General features: G+C 34.4%; 1 protein-coding gene across 1 annotated transcript; it reads right to left on the reverse strand.

The window, feature by feature from the left end:
- Window positions 1-12,080: 12,080 nt before the first annotated feature.
- On the reverse strand, window positions 12,081-15,683 carry Atxn7l3b (ataxin 7 like 3B). The gene has a single exon (XM_027922194.2). The coding sequence runs from the start codon at window positions 15,378-15,380 to the stop codon at window positions 15,087-15,089; it is 294 nt and encodes a 97-aa protein (XP_027777995.1). The 5' UTR covers window positions 15,381-15,683; the 3' UTR covers window positions 12,081-15,086.
- Window positions 15,684-17,480: the final 1,797 nt, after the last annotated feature.

Raw genomic sequence — 17,480 nt, forward strand, 5'->3', positions numbered from 1 at the left:
TAGGTACCTAAAAATTAGACAAACTGTTATACAAATATTCTGGATAGTAGTCAAGTTACCATCAAATTAAAACAACTATAAATCAATTATTTTGTGTCAGGTATTGGATTACTTCCAGAGTATGATATAGTCTCTAGTCTCAAAAATTTATAATTTAGTATTATATGTTGATATATCAAGATAAATTTTCAACACAATTTTATGAGGGTGTAAAAATAGAGATACACATAAGGTATTATGGAATGAGTAGGACCATTGAATCTGGATTTGTTTCTGGATGTGCTGTCTAGAAAAGATTACTTGTGATTGACCTGTCTATCTTGCTTTATTAGGGTAAAATTCACATAACACGCAATTAACCATTTTAAAGTGGCATTTTGGAGGTATTTGTATATCCACAATCTTGTAGATCCACTATCTCTTTTCTAGTTTCAAGACTTCATTACCTCACAAAACTCTTTGTGCCTATTAAGCAATCGCTTCCCATTTTCCCTTCTTCCTCTTCATTGGTAGCCTCTAAATTGCTATCTTTATTTTTTTGCCTGTTCTGTGATAGCACATCAAAGTAATCATAAAATACATAGATTTTTAAAATCTGATTTCCTTCACTTACAATAATGTTCTAAAGTTTTGTCCAAGATGTCAGTATATCATTGTGTCTATGGTTGAATAATATTTCATTTTATATATATAAAACTTTAAATCCACTCATCCATTTTGATGGACATTTTGGTTGTTTTCCTTTTTCCTCTGGTATGAATAATGGTGCTTTGAACATTTATGTCTAATATTCTGTGTGTATCTATATTTTCATTTCTCTTGTAATATATCTAGGCCAGGTCATATGGAAATTCCATGTTTATCTTTTTGAAAACCACCAAATTATTTTCCATAGTTCTTATATCATTTTACATTCCCATCTACAATGTACTATGGATCCTATTTATCCACATGCTAGCCAACATCTGTTATTTTCCAGTTTGTTATTAAAAATATCCTAATGAACACAAAGGGGTACTTCATCGTGATTTGGATTAACACTTCCAATAGTTACCATTAAGGTGAAATATCTTGTGCTTGCTAGCCTTTTATTACCTCCACTGGAGAAATGATTGCTCATATCTTGTGCCAATATTTTAATTTGGTTGTTTGTCTTTTTGTCATTTAGTTATAATAGTTATTTTATATATATATATATATATATATATATATATATATATATACACACACACACACACACACACACATATATATTCTGGATAATAAACCCTTATCAGAATTAGGATTTTCAAATAATTTCTTAAATTCTCTAGGTTGTATTTTCAAATTCTTAATAATGTATTTTAATGCACACATTTTAAATTTTAAGTCCAATTTATTTATTTTCTGATTTGTTACTTTAAGGTGTTAAATCTGGGACTCATCACTAATTTGAGGTCATGAAGATTTACATGTATATTATCTTCTTAGAATTTTATGGTTTTAGCTTTTATATTTAGGTTGTTGAGATATTTTGAGTTAAATTTTTGTATGAAATGATCTAGGAGTCTAATATTATTATTTGTATATGGTTATCTTGTTATCTCACCACCATTTATTAAAAATACTATTTGTTACCTCATGATATACAGATTCAGTGCAATCCCTATAAAAATTCCAATTTTTTTTTTTTGCTGAAATGGTCAAGCTGATCCTCAAATTCATATTAACTTTAAATGGACCCCAAATAACCAAAAAGAAAATATTGAAGTAGAAAAACAAAGTAGAAGAACTCTTGTTTAATGCTTTTGCATCTTACTTCAGTTACAATAATCAAAATATTGTTGAATTGGTATAAGGATTGACATTGACTAATGAAACAGAATTGGAAGTTTGGAAATGCATTCAAACTCCTTGAGTCAATTGATCTGTGACAAATTTTAAGAGAAAGTAAGATAGTGCATCTTTCACCAATAGGATGGTTTTAACAAAGTCATAAATTTCATAACACACACACAAACACACACACTTAGGAATATGTAGTATACAGCTTATGACAGAAAAGCTTGAATGGAAAGAGAATGAAGCCAACATTTAAATTTAAAAGAAGATAACAGCTTTTGTATATGGTGGTTCAATACCATCTTTTGTACCACATTCTGCACTGGACTCACTTATCAGGGCACTTCTGGCATTTTTGGAGTGCCTCCCCTAAAATTTTTGAAGTTCTCTCTAAAACCAATACTTGTGGATACAGTATGAGTTCAAGATCTAGTATAGTGTATGTCCGAGCCAGCCCTTGGACTTGAACCAAATGTGTGAGTTCATGTATTAGATCTTGCCCCTTTGGGTGTCTGTTTCAATTACAGGGTTATTTCTTTACCACCAAACATTGGTAGAACAGCAACAGGTGTCCTTTACCCTGTGGCATCCTGTGTGGTTCCCCTTGTTGGCGAGTGAACTAGCTTCCCAAACCTCCTGTATATACTCCATATAACATGTCACTCAGTTCTCGACAGGTGGCTGAGCATATTGTCTCCAAGGACATTTCACAATCTTTAAACTACCACAAAAACGGCCTGATGAATGTCTGCAGTTGTCTGTGTGTTGACCTCATGTTCCCTTGGCATGGTATTAATTAAGGGTTATATAGTACATGAGATACTTATTTAGTACATGAGATTGACATTCTTATATGAATGAAAGCGGTATTTTTTTCTCTATTGAAGTACTGTCTATCCACACTATTCAAAAATGCCTATGTGTAATTGCAGAAAAATCAGTAGAGTTAAGGGTACAGAATGTGGGGAGAGGGGAGGAAAAGGAAGTTACTGGGGACTGAATTAGAACAAGATGTATTCCATGCTTTTTTGTCAAAATGGATTCTACTGTCATGTACAACTAGAACCAATTTTAAAAAATGAATTTGTGCAGGCAAACTTATGGGAAGCAAGTTCTGGTGAATACTGAAAGTGATCACATCTGTGGAAAGCAGTGACTATGGCCTGAAGAGGTTGAGAAGTCTCCAAATATTCCATATATACGTTATTTAAATTACCTTTTGATAAATTTAATATATCCCAAAATCAAATTACATAAATATTTTTTTTGAATATTGTTGATAAGACTTATATCAATGATTGTTATGAATGAAACATATTAAAAAACCTTTGAAAAAGTCATTTGGATAGAATATCTGTAGAGGTACAGTGGATGACGTCACATTATGTATACTGTAATAAGCATTAAGTAGAGGGAATTTGGAAACATTAGAAACAAGAAACCTATATTATTTCAACGTGAACAACATTCCTAAGAACAATGTCATTGTGAGTAAAAATAGCATTACTACATTTTTATTGCAGTGGGAGACATGACATTAGCTAGGAACATCACATTTGAAAATAAAGAAGAGGAATCAGAGACTACGGATCAAATAGAATACAATTCTTATCCATAGACAACATATTTTCATGTGCATTGATTAGGCCATAAAGAAATATCCCATTTCTACCTATTATTCTGTATATTAATCAATAAATCACTATTTCTCACCTGTGTTATTAAATTTGTGATTTATATATAAATTGAATGGTTAATATATACAGAAGAAAACCCATTGTTTAGGCCTCAAACATCCTAAGGATGTCCTATTGAAAGCTGTTAAAAAGAAAGAATATAGTTATTTTCTGTTTTCTATATAGGTATGTGGTTCTCAAAATTTAGAATATGTAAAATTCACTGGATCACATGTTGAAAACTCAGATTCCTAGACTTCAATTTTGCATAAATGAAACCTATAGCTTGAGACATCTAGCATGCCCTTGGATATGTAAATGTAAAACTGAGATAAAATTTTAGATAATATTATAATTTTAGAAAGACATATTTCAAATGAAAGAAGTAATGATAGGTTTAGGGGAAATCCCTAGAACAATTCACAAAATAGAAAGTCATAAACTGATATGGTAGAATCCATTATCTGTGCAATTTACCTTATATTTAGATGGAAAATTGCTCTTAGGAATAAGTTGTGCTTGGTGGTGATTTTTCAACTTTTTGTTCATGGTATCATAGAGTGTTGCACATATAAGGGAACCAAGATATCATTTTATCCAAACCTTTCCATTTATCAATAAATGCTTGCTCCAGAGAGATGAAGTGATCTGATTGAGGTCACAAAGCTTGATGTAGAGCCAAGATTAATATTAATATTATTTACTTTATTACATAAAGTCTGGATCAATTGTTGAATTCAATACCAAGGAAAAAACACAAGCAATTTTCATTCATAAAGAAAATCTAGCTGTAAGGGAAATAAGTTCCAGGCCAACACTAATCTACCTTCAAACTATAAAAGTAGCCAGTTTGCAAGTAAGGACTTGAACTATATAATTGACAAAATAGCAAGAGAAAAAGCACATTACCTAACTTTACTTTGAAATGAGTACCTCAGGGCTTGATTTAAACTTATAGCTCATGTTGGGGTGTGTGTGTGTGTGTGTGTGTGTGTGTGTGTGTGTGTCTGAAAACAGAAAGAGCTGGAAAACTGAGACACATGCAGTGGAAGAAGAGTAAATTTAGGAAATAAAAGCACATTCAAAATGCAGAGGTAGCTTTGTATTTCAGAAAGCACTTCATCTTGCAAATGTAAGATTAACGTTGCTAGTATAAGGTGTTATTATATTAATGAAAGATTATTTCTAAGAGCTCTGTAGAATAATATTCCTAATTGTGACTTATTTATTCACCTGACAAGATCCTAGGAAGGGGTTTATGTAAACAACAAATATTATCTACAATAGTATGCTGAATCCTTTTGTTTGAGTCAGCTTTTTCTGCTGAGACCAAAAGACCTGGCAAATAAAACTTTAGAGGAGGAAACATTTATTTGGTTCTCAGTTCATAGATAGTCAGCTCCATTGCTCTGGGAACAAGGTGAGGCAGAGTAGCATGTAGGAAGACTGTTGTCAAGGAAATTAGCTAGGGACATGGAACCAGGAAAAAACAGGATGGGAGTTGTGGGGGGGACATGGGACAAAATGCATTCCCCAAAGACATACCCCCAGTGACCTACCTCCTCCAGCTACACCCTGCCTGTCTACAGTTATTGCCCATTTAATTCCTATCAGCAGATTAATGCACTGATTAGGTTAAAGCTCTCATAACCCTTTCACCTCTAAACTTCCTTGCATTGTCTTACACAAGAGCTTTTGGTGGACACCTAATATCTAAGCCATTATAGCTTCTGATAAGAATAGAGAAGACATGATTTTATGTTAAAAACATTTTTTTTTCCATCCTCAAGAGGCACAAAGTGACAATATCTTCAGAGATTTAAACTTCTCATTTGGTGGTTATTCATTTTTAACATACTAACTTCAATCCCTTGTCCTCTTCTCTATCCCCCTCTTGTTACTCACTTCCAACTAACTCTCCATTTAAATGACAAATTCATTCTAGGCAACTATTCTTTAGTTCTCAGTTTTAATATTATCTTCTGAGGAAAGGTTTGTTTAACCCTTGCTTGTCACCACACACTTTCCTAACTAAGTTGAGACTTATTTAGCTCATATAACTGTGAAGTACATTATACCTTTGTTATTATAAATGGAAAGTTGAAGTTGATAAGAATAACCATATTCCAACTCACATGAGAAACACATTTTGATTATGCTTTCTCTCTTTTTACACTTGGTTCTTTCTAGTTCATGCAATTACTTCTGAGATTTTTTTTGTTTTGTTTTTGTTGTTAATACAAATATTACATCCTCTCTGCGATTCTTGGTTAAAATATATTTATTTCATGGAGTTCATATTATTATTTTTCCCTTTTGCTAGAAACTGCTTTCCTTATTTTTTTTTCCATTTTCTGTTATATAAACTTCCACAAAGAGCTAACCAGGGAACTCACAGATAACCTTTCAAGTTATCTATAAAAAGTCAATGTTTCATTTCTTCACTGCTAATTATATATATATATATATATATATATATATATATATATATATATATACACACACACACACACATATGTATATATAATTAGAATATATTTTTATAAATACATATTATTAGAAGAGATACAGTATTAATATCTCTGGAAATATTTTATAAAAAAATACAGGCAGCCCTAGCTTTGCATAGTTGATGAGATTATGAAAATTATGCAAATTGAAATTGTGCAAAGCCATTTTAATAAATGGGAAGAATAAGGATCACTTAATGACTTTTAAAAATGTTTGTTAAAATATTCAAAATTCTCATTATCACTGTTAGCTATATGGAGAAATAAAAAATAATACAATAGTATTAAATTCATTGTAATTTTAAACATTAGAAACATTGACAGAAGACATGTTTTTTTCATACAAAACTTATCAGGAATACTTTCCAGGGTGTTTGCCTTCTTCTCATATATAAATCATGATACAGAGCATCTTGTCTTTGCCTTAGTGCATTGTTGTAATCTTAAATCTAGATAAGCTCACAACTATACAAGTTTTTTATTGCTGTATAATAGCTTACCACAAACAGCTGATTCAAACAACCCTCATTCATTATCTCATAGTACTCTACGTCAGAAATCAGAGCATGCTCTGCTGAAACTTCTACTTACATTCTTATAGGACTGAAGCCAGTGCCAACAAAGGTGGGTTCTGATTTGTATATTTCTGGAAAGAATCTGCTTCCAAACCCATTCAGGTTGTTCACAGAATTCTATGCCCCATCCTATGACTGGGGGCCTGAGATCCCATTTCCTCGCTGTCTGCTGGAGATCACTTTCTTCTGGATGCACACACAGTCGTTAAGGTGTGCCCTCTTCATCTTTAAAGCCAGCAGTGGTACACTGGATCCTTCCCATATTTCAAATCTCCCTGTTTTATTCTACTAACAGATGGCAAAATGCTTTTGTTTTTAAAATATTCACATGATTAAGCCCACCAAATATCATACATGTTTTAAGGCCAAAGACTTGAGACACTACTTATATTTGTACAGTCCTTTCACAATGGAATATAGATTTCTGTTTGGTAAATAGCCAGGCCACAGGATTCCTGAAAGACCATATTTAGAATTCTGCCTATCATATTTTAACATTTGCATTTTCAATAATTTAAAATATGTTTGGCATGTCCTTTAATGCCAAGTTTATAGGTAGCTTCCCTTCATTGGAAGCATCTTTATCTTTTCCCATTACAACATATTTCCTCATTTATGTTGGTTATTTCTCCTTTACTCAGTGTCTCTGCCTGCCAATTTTGGGTCTATAGAATGCTGGCAGTGTCCATTCCCAGGACTAGCCATCCTCTAATTGCATTCAATCACAGTGTCAGTGTTAACACTTCTTTTTTTTTTTCCCCCTTTATCGCACTTTCACCTTTTGATTATCTATTTTAAAAATGGCATGTAGACAATCACTGAGAAACGAGGAGGCCAAACAATTATATACTCTGATGTCTATGTGAACTGTTTCATTCTAATTCATTCCTTTTCTTTTTTTTTCCAGTTTGATTATCACCTGTAAATCAAGTTTTTAACTTTTTTGGCATACTTTGTTTTGCATTTCTAGAAGTTCTATTTCTTTTGCTTTCAATAATGTATCTTATTCTTTAAAATTTCATCTTTTAATTTAAAAGCATCATTCATAGCTATTATATTCTGTATATAATAATCTTACGTACAAGAAAGAGGTTTTAATTCTATAGAATCAGCAGAAATAATAAACAATAGAATTAAAACTCCCTTTTTAAAATAGAATTAATAGGTTTTGAGTGTGACGGGCATAAATAAAACCTTAAAGGAATAAATGTTTCATTTAATGCAAATTTACATTTTGTGCAGATGCTCACTGAAAAAAATTCTGTCAGGTAGTGAAGAAATATAATTTCATTTTCAATATATTATTTCTCAGTCATGTTTCTCCATCAGGAAGAGGTAATCCTGTAAAAACAAGTATATGGGCACAAATTCCCAAAGGAAGTGATAATGATGTCATTATGATTAATTAATTTATTTCAAATCAGGCTATGACAGTCTTTCTCACTTTTATCATTTGTTCTCTGAAGTTGGGAAGGTGCGAGTCTGACTATCTACCTACTTACCTACCTACCTACCTATCAGTTTCTGCCTGCACATTCTTTCATGAAGATTGAAAATACTATTTCATTTGAAATATAATTTCAATTTTTAATGATCAGGGCCTATTTTACGATTCCCATGTGGTATGTATATTTTTCCCAGTGCCATCTTTTTTTTTTCTTCACATGTATTTCTGATATGTGTATATTAAAAGAAAGAACTGAGTATTCGGTGCATTTCCCTTACATACTTGGGAGGATAGCAATGCATTTAACAGTATCTTTGTTTCAGTTTATTCAGAATTCAGATGTGTACCAGGCTTCATGTGCACCATACGTTTTAAAAAGTAGAAGTCTAGTCAAATATTTTTTACATACTTTTCATTGTGTATGTCTTCCATCCTAATAGACAGCATTGATTTGCCTATTATTAAGCTTCAAATAAAAAACAGCAAATTATAAAAATGTTTATATACTAAAGATTTCATTTGTGCAATTAATTTATTTTTACTTCTATTTAGTGAGTATGCATTTTTAATATTTTCATATTATACACAATGCTACATGATGTGGAAATATTGGTTATACTTGCTTTCAACTGCCATAGGTATTTCAAACTTGCTTTCCAAAACCTTTTCCCAATTTGCAGTGTACCAGCAATGTGTTTTCATTGCTCCATATGGTTTTCAAAATTCATTATCATTTTTTATTTTAACCATATTGAATTGTGTAAACTGGCATGTCATTTGTTTTTATTTTGTATTTTTCTGAATCTAAAAGAACTTTTCACATCTTTCTGGGCCATCTAGATTTTTTCCTTCTAAGCATGAGCTGTTCTTCCATTTTGTGCATGTGTTGACTATATATTTAAGTAAATCTTTATCACTTGGAAGAACTACAAAACTACTAGCATATCGGATTATTTGCTTATTTCTATGACTTAATAAGCAAAGCTTTAATTTTATGATGGTCCAGTGTTACAATGATTTGGGTGTTTGATACTTTCAATTCTTTCCTTACACGCAAATATAAACATAAGTTTCAAAATTTTACCTTTTTCAAGTTATCTTTAATCCTCATGAGAATGAATTTTTGTATCTAGAGCACACTTTCATTCATTGATAATGTTCCAGAATATTAGTTAATGATCCACTGATTATAATACCAATTTAATTATTTATCAGAATAACATCAATGTGCATGTTTCTATATCAAAGTCACATGTAAGACGTTTTTCACAAAAGAAATTTCATATTCTTATATCTAGCTTTCACATAAATCTTAGTTTGTCAGGGTTCATGAAAATGTCAATTTGCATCTTAGTCAAGATTATTTTCAATTCATACATTGCTTCAAGGATATTATATTTTTTATTAACATCCTACCCTTCTCTGTTGATTTGGGATATTTATAGCATTTATATCTTTTTCTTTTAGATCATTTCATAGGACAATTATACTTTATTGTATTAGTTCCCAAATATAACATTTTTAAGATGCCAAAATTCTGATTTTGGGTACTGAGCTTTATTCAGCAACTTTACTGCATTATCTTTTTTTTTTTTAAATAGTTTTAGGTGAACACAATATCTTTATTTTGTTTCTATGTGGTGCTGAGAATCGAACCCAGTGCTTCACGCATGATAGGTGAGCGCGCTACCACTTGAGCCACATCCATATCCCTACTGCATTATCTTAATATTTCCAATGGTATATCTATAGTGATTATAAAAGTATTCATATAAATAAGGTCAATGAGAATTTTTTTCATCCATTCCTGCTTTTAAAATGCTTCCTAGAAACTTTTATTAAGCATAACTTTTGTAGATTTTTATACATATCCTTCAACTGTGGTCTTTTGCCTCTATATTGTTAGTCTTTAAATAATCAATAGTGGGCATTAAATTTCACTATTTTCTCTATCTATTGACATTTCCATTTTTTCTCTAATAGTAATATCATTTTTTAATCTTTCTCTCCCATGATTAACTTTATGATGTTTACTTTGGGCATGTTAAAAGTTGGTTTGCTAACCTCATTTTTATCGTCTAAATTTGTCCTATATGCTTTTTTAGATGGTGGTTTGCTGTTACCGTAAAATTCTGTTGTTTTTTAACCCCTTTGAAGGTGTAATGAGGGGATAGGTTCTCTTGGAATTTTAGATGCTCATTTATCTAAAAATATTACACATTCCTTAAGTCATTTTTGAGGAGTTATATCATTTTCAAACTCATTGCTTTGAAATTGTTCATGAATACAATAATTTTTTTATTCTCATGCAGTCTTCTTAGTTTTCATTCATTAAATTCATATTTATATGGTTTCAAGAAAAAGCCTAAGGCTCACAACACCAGTATTCTATTTTTGTTCCTATTACTATTGGGCAAGTCACTACTGCTGAACTTTTATTCCTAAAAGTAATTTAATATTTATTTTAGTCCACATATCTTAAATATGGCTCAAGTAATAGGAATGGAAATGAATAAATGATATAAATTTTAAAAATGAATAAACAAAATCAAAACTCTAAGGATTTAAGGGTTTATCCACAAGCCATTTTCAAATAAGCCCATCATTTAGAGATTTTCCAAAATCAACACCAAGGGCATCTTTTGGAACATTAATAAGAATCCAAGAGTTTATACTCTCTACATGAGTTAATCTTCCAAAGTCTAATGTTATCTCAAGGTGACCTGAGAACAGATATTTTGCTAACCATTACCATTTTGAACACTAGTGTGAAAAGATATTTAGTAAATGTGCTTTCACCAAATTCATGCTGTCATTTCATTAAACACCTTTCTGAAAATTTATAGGAAACAATTTTAAAAAACAACTCAAGAAGATTCTAGCAGAAAGGAATGTTATTAACTATAAATACATGAAAAATAAGTTCTTCCTGAATCCTTAATTACTTCAGCACACTTCTTTTATCTTTGTAACTATCAAGTAACCATTCATCAGGTTCCTCAACTGGTGTGTAGTTAGGATGCTAAACCTAGGAAGTTGGACATGAGGAATTATAAGGTTATAACCTAGAAAATCGAATCTACAATACTTTGCCTTAGCTGCATTTGAATGCTAGTTGAGAGTAGATCCCTATAGTGAACTCAAAAATGATTAATACTGATGAAATTTTAAGAACTTATCTTGCTATGATTTATAGTTGCACTATGTCCTCTTTCAGAAGTCAAAATTTTATTTTCTCAAATTATCACTACCCTTGTCTTATGTTTAAACTGGGCAATGACATTTAAATTTCCCTCTTAGAAGGAAATAAGAGTAGATACCATTTACATATCTACAAGTTTCCCTGAGTAATACTACTGAGCCAGAGTTTCTTCTCTGGTTCCATTTCCATGACAATTTCATTCCTCTAAAAACTATTTCTAATTCGCAATTGTTTAATGAATTAGGACATTTAGGAAAAAAAAAAAGGAGAGAAAAAGAAAAAAGTCATCTTGAAAGGTACTAAGAAGCATTATATACAATTGTTAGAAACATTGAAACTCTTGATTGAGTTAAATGAAAAACCTTGGAATTACTTTAACAAAATGAAAAACTTAAAAGCATGTTTAAAAAATGGGATTTTAAAAAATGGGAAAAATGTTGTCTTTAGAATGGCAAGAACATCTGCTATGAACAAACCATTTGCCTTTTGAAAGCAAGAGATTAGCTGAAATGATGGTAAATATATATATTAAAATATCTGAGTTCTGTTCAAATTGAACTATCACAGTGAACTTTTAGCAACAGGTCTGGATTGTATTTATTTTACCACAGTCTTGCCTTATATGGAAAAGGAAAAATGGAAAACTGTTATCCAGTTTGTTTCTTTCACTAGATGTTACAGAGAGCTAAGTTTGCAGGATTAGATTGATACTGAAGGATGAACCATGTTCCTCTATTCTGATACAACTCCATTCAGGGAAGAACTGTTTCAAAAGTTATTCAACATTTACTTTGCTATGTCAATATCTGAAAAAAATACAATTTAAAAAAATAAACAGAGCCCAACTAGTCATTTTTTAAAATTTTGTTTATTATTACTGTTTAGCAATGGGGAGATGCAGATTATTTACACCAGCAGCCATAGGGGTAAAGGGAACACAGAGAATTAATCAGCTATCTGTATAGGATGGATTACTTATGCAAAAATAAGAATCTCCGAAACAAAGGACAGTGGTGAGTTTGTCACTACCCTCCCCAATGATCCCAGCATGCGATAATGCCAGGCAGTGTGGCCCCTGGGCATGCGGTGGTGGGAACTAATGTATGGAAGAAAAAGCCACAAACCACAGAAATTTTAAAGAACCCCTTTCCCCCATACATACACATACATACACACACACACACACTCAGATACATAACAGGATTGCAGGGTGATCAATACAATTAATTAAGAGGGAAGAATAGGAATTCTGCTGTTACAGGGAAGGAAGGTAGGGAAAGGGAGAGTTCCTAGCCACTGTCAACTATATGGTAGGGGACATTATTTCCCTAAAAAGTAGTTTATCCCCTCAGGGCACCTGCTGGACTGAGCCCACTTTATACCTATCCAGGGCAGGGGGCTATTCCCCTTATGGTGGTAGTGGGGACAAGGAAAAAAACAGAAGGAAGTAAATGTGAACAAACCATTACTCAAAACTACTTCCCACATCTTCCTCCTATAACCACAAAAAGCTAGAAAGGAAATAGTAAAGTCAGGATCTGAGTTCCCTACCTAAAGGAAGAGTGAGTGGATCACTGCCTTTCTCCCTTATATTCATCTTGTTTCCAAAACAGTTTGGAAATAGGCCAGAGTCTCACTTAGACCCTCCTTTCCCTCTGCATTTTCTTAGGAGATGTCCACAAAAAGTCAAGGGCAAAGATAACTCCAGATTCCTTTACTCCTGCCATCTAATTTTTTTGAATATTCACCATTATTGAATAAAGATCAGTCTATAACTAGGTCCCAATCCCTATCAGGGCAATTCCAAGGGAAGAAAGCAAGAGTCTCAAGTTCCAATTATTGTGGTTTCCTTAACTCTATAAGGTTCAAGTTCTTCTGGGATAAGGGAGATACATACACAGGAAGGGTTAAAGAAAGAAAATCAGGACCAACTCCATCCCTGTGTCAGTCAGCCTTCATTGTTCTGCTGAGGTCCTAAGAGGCAGTATCCAAGTGGAGGTGGGAAGTTAATAACTCATGAAGACAAAGCAGTGGGCATACTAGCAAGGCAGTCCTATAGTGAAATGCTTAGGCATGGCATTGCGTTGTAAATACAAAAAATTATGTTCTCTTTTGATTCCGATCAAAATAGAGGGAGTTTTAAAGAAAGGGTCTCTTCTGTGTCTTCCACGAAAACAGGAGAAAGTAAAAGAAACAACATATAAACTTAAGAGATCAAGAAAAAGAAAAATGGGCAGACTTCAGAAGCAGGAGAATTAGAGAGATGAACTGAAATCGGTCAATGTAGAAGCTGGCATGGCAAGCAGCACCTGGAATCATGAGCTGCACCAGATAGGCAGTGGAGCAGTGGACAGGAACATGGACCCAAGCCAGACAGATGAGGCTGGGCTCTGTTAGTGGGGCACAGAATGAGGTAAGAAAACATTTCAAATAAAGCAGCACCGTTCTGCTCACCTCAGGACTCCCACCCTCCTATACTTTATAAACCCTTGCCCCGGGAGTAAAATAGAAGGCAGTTTTGATATGCAGCTCTTACTTCCCATCCTCCCCTATCTAATTCCCTAAAGACAGGGGGTTCTGGAGGTCCTTTCCTATCTTTAAACAACAAAACAACAGCTTTTGCTGTCAAGAAGGTCCAAAGGGGACAAAGTGGAAAGGACTGCTTCCTTGTGAGAGGCAGAGAAGGTGGTGACTGGATGTTCACCATAGCAGAGCTGACTGCCCAACTAAAGGAACAGGGGCATTCAACAAGATTTTGCACATGGTCAGATGAGAGATTACCCAGTCCTGCTCCTTAGCTCTTAGCAATAACCCATTCACATTTTTGAGGCAGCTGGAAGAGGTCCTTTCTGGTCTCGGTTTTCAAACAGCCTCTTGCACAGCCATGACGCTCTTCTACAGTTCAGTCCCAAACCTGGAGTAGGAGGCAAGTAGTTACCTGGCATATTAACCAAGTCAGAACCATGGACTTGCTACTTAACCAAGAAGAGTAGGAAAGGACTACCTAACCAAACTTATGTCCACAGCACAATCCGTCCAGATAATAATCTTCCAGTTTTGAGATGGTGCATACTTGCAAAGGTACCTACTACCTCCCCACAGGCTCACAACTGAATCCTCAGCCTGACTGGACAACCAAATTGCTCTTCCCCAAACCTATGTCACTGGGTGGGGGGTAAAAGAAAGAGGGCTCTGCTCAGCTGCAGGATAAGCTTTGTCCGCTGAAATCATTGCAAATGCCAGACCTTTGGAAAACAGGTGGTTTTGAATTTTCTCTTCTTGCAGTCAAGGCCACAGAGCTTCCCTACCAAATTCAACTGAGATTCTTTTTCTTGGTTGTCCATACTGATAATGTTAGTATCCAGTTCTCCTTTCATTTGCATCAGAAAAGCCCAAATCAAGGGGTCAGACACCAGATGAGCAGTCCCACTGACTATGGTCTGACCATCAATAATGTCTTAACTGTCCAGGAAACCCCGGACATCAAACAGGCAAGACAGTCTTGAGGAACAAAAGGATTTTATATGCTGGGCCAACAACTGCTCACCTGTGACTGAGGGCAATACAGGGATCTTGTGTACATCCAGGTGTGTTTAGAGATCAACACAAGTTGCATGGTGCCCAGACTTGCACCTTCTCCTTCTCAGGGTTTCAGAGCTGATCCCAGGTACACTTAAAAAAGGATCCAAATTTCTAAATTCTCCACTTTGGGGTTTTAAATGCTAGGATCTTCAAGGGGAACTGGGACTTTTGTATGAATTTTTTTTTTTTTTCCCTACTTAACTTATTCCTCCAAGCCACAGGACCAGTCTATATTATTGTCCTGGTCACTCTCAAGACTCTCTCATGTTGCAGCTACTGGAATTCCGGAGGTGAGCGCTGCAGCTGCTGATCAGGCCCATTCCCAGGTTCTCCAGGAAGGGAGCAAAGCGGGAGGCGGCATGCTCCTTTGTCTTCCACTGGCTGAATGCCAAAATCCTTCACGCTACCAGTCTCTGCGAACTCCAGGTAGAAGTAGCCACACTTGACTGCCCGGTGCACCTCAAAGCAGAATCCCAAACAAGAATCCTCTATCAGATCTACATATATCTCCTGAGCGATGGCCTCTAGCTTGTTAGTATCCAGGTTAGCCAACGAAATTTCCTCCATTTTAATTTGTAAACGACTGTGGAGAGGGCGCTCGTTTTACTCACGGCAGCAACACGTCGGGCTCCGCGGGCCGCGCCTAGGCCTGGGGCCTCTCAGGGCCGCGTACTCCGGCAGCGGAGGCGGTGGAGACGATAGCAGCAGAAGCGGTGGCGGCAGCGAAGACTGCTCCGGAACTCCAAGTCTTTCCGTTCGTTTTGGCTCTCTAGGACTCCGAGCTCTGGGCAGCCCCTGGGCCTAGACTCGCCGCCAGACAGTCGCGGAGCCTCAGTCAGCCGCCCGGGCCTCTTCCGCTCTCGGATCGGGCCTAGCCCCGCCTACTAGCTTCCGTCCCTCGCGCGCTTGCGCACTGACTCTGCGCAGACGCCGCGCTTCTGACGCGCAGCTGCCTGGGGAGCGTTTGAGTTTATGAAAATGAATGGGAAGAAATGATCAGTCTGTCTGCATCTCTACGTGTGAAAAGGTTGCAAGGATGATGTTTTACGTTATGTTATTTATACATTTAAACATTCGCTAATGGATTTAAAACCTATGTTTAATTGATTTCCTCCGAAAAATAATAATTACGTGCACTATTGTAGGATAATTCGAAATATCATCTTAGGAACAGTTCCCCACATACGTTTGAAAATTTGATTTATATGATTGACTTGTAATTATTTATAGTACTGCCGCAGTTGTCATTTAAATCCACTAGATGGGGCAAGGAAACAAATTACAGTATACTTTATCTTTTTTAAAATGAAAAATCTAGAAACTAGGCACTGAAGGCACAATTCATATATATTGATCAAGTAAACCTAGCATATTTATCTCACTTATAAAACCATTAAGTCAGTATGAGATGATTATGTACATCTCTAGAAGAGTTCAAAGATAAAATTTATGTGTATATTTTAGTCTTAAAAACAGAATATCAGAATGGAACCTTTTCCTAAAGTTATATAACATGAATAGTGACAATTAGAGCCAATCTACCTAGGTTCAGTTCCTGTAGCCAACACTTAATGGTTCTTTCCTCATTTGAATTTATTTTATGGTTAAATTATATTAGTAAACATCTTGTGATAGTGCCATACATGTAAAAGGGTTCAGTAAATGTCAGCTGTTTTTTGATGCATTGGCTATGATTCTGTGTTTAAGAAAATCACTGCAGTATTCCTTGATTTTTTTGTTTATCTTTGAATCTTTATCACAACTATGGTGAAATAGAAGTCTTGTTTTTATCCTCATGATTTATCAAAATATGGCTGGAGCTAAAGAAAGAGAAATGAAAACAAATACCAATTCATAGCTTTCTGATTCAATACTTTGCAGAATAAAAGAGAGACGTGCATCTTTCCAAACAAGTACAAATAAGTGAAATATATAGGAACTCTTGGTTTTAAAATTCATTCTCCATATCTCACTCTTATGTTTTCATGAGAATTAAGTTAAATTTATCTGGCTGAGGAGTAGCCAGTAGTGCACCAAATCTAGCTTTTCTGTTTGCATGTTTTTCATTTAAAAGCCACCATTTGGCAGAAATGAAGCATTTTTGAAAGCTTAGAGTGAGATTCATGTACTACATTTTTTAAAATCTAGGGGCTATAGTTGTACAATTTATGTTTTCTATTGAAAAATTGGCATCATATCTTCATACAAGTTGGAATCTCCCTTTAGCCATATGCTAGGCCATATAACTTGGTGATTAAGTGCACAGTTTTCTGAGTTAGACTGCCTCCTACCAGTTACTATCTGTATGAACTTGCCAACTCATTACATAACTTATGTAAATCTATTTTTTCATTGTAAAATATCAATAACAATTCAAACAGACTTGTGAATTTTAAACTTCACAATAAATATAAATCTTCACACAATGCCTGATGGACAGTAGTATATAATATTGTTTATAGTATGACATGTCTATAAGGTGAGAAAATACTTATACAAATATAATCATTTCCACTCACTTCTTTGCCTTCAGCCCTTCTCCAAATTTAGCTTAAAGCAGTACTTCTTAAACCATGCCTGTGAACCACTCAGATAATCTTTTGTAACATAGATCATAATTTTGTGGGCCTGGAGTGGGACTGGATTTCTGAATTTCTAATAGACTTC

Source organism: Marmota flaviventris, chromosome 3 (assembly GCF_047511675.1).
Source record: "Marmota flaviventris isolate mMarFla1 chromosome 3, mMarFla1.hap1, whole genome shotgun sequence".
Taxonomy (NCBI): Eukaryota; Metazoa; Chordata; class Mammalia; order Rodentia; family Sciuridae; genus Marmota; species Marmota flaviventris.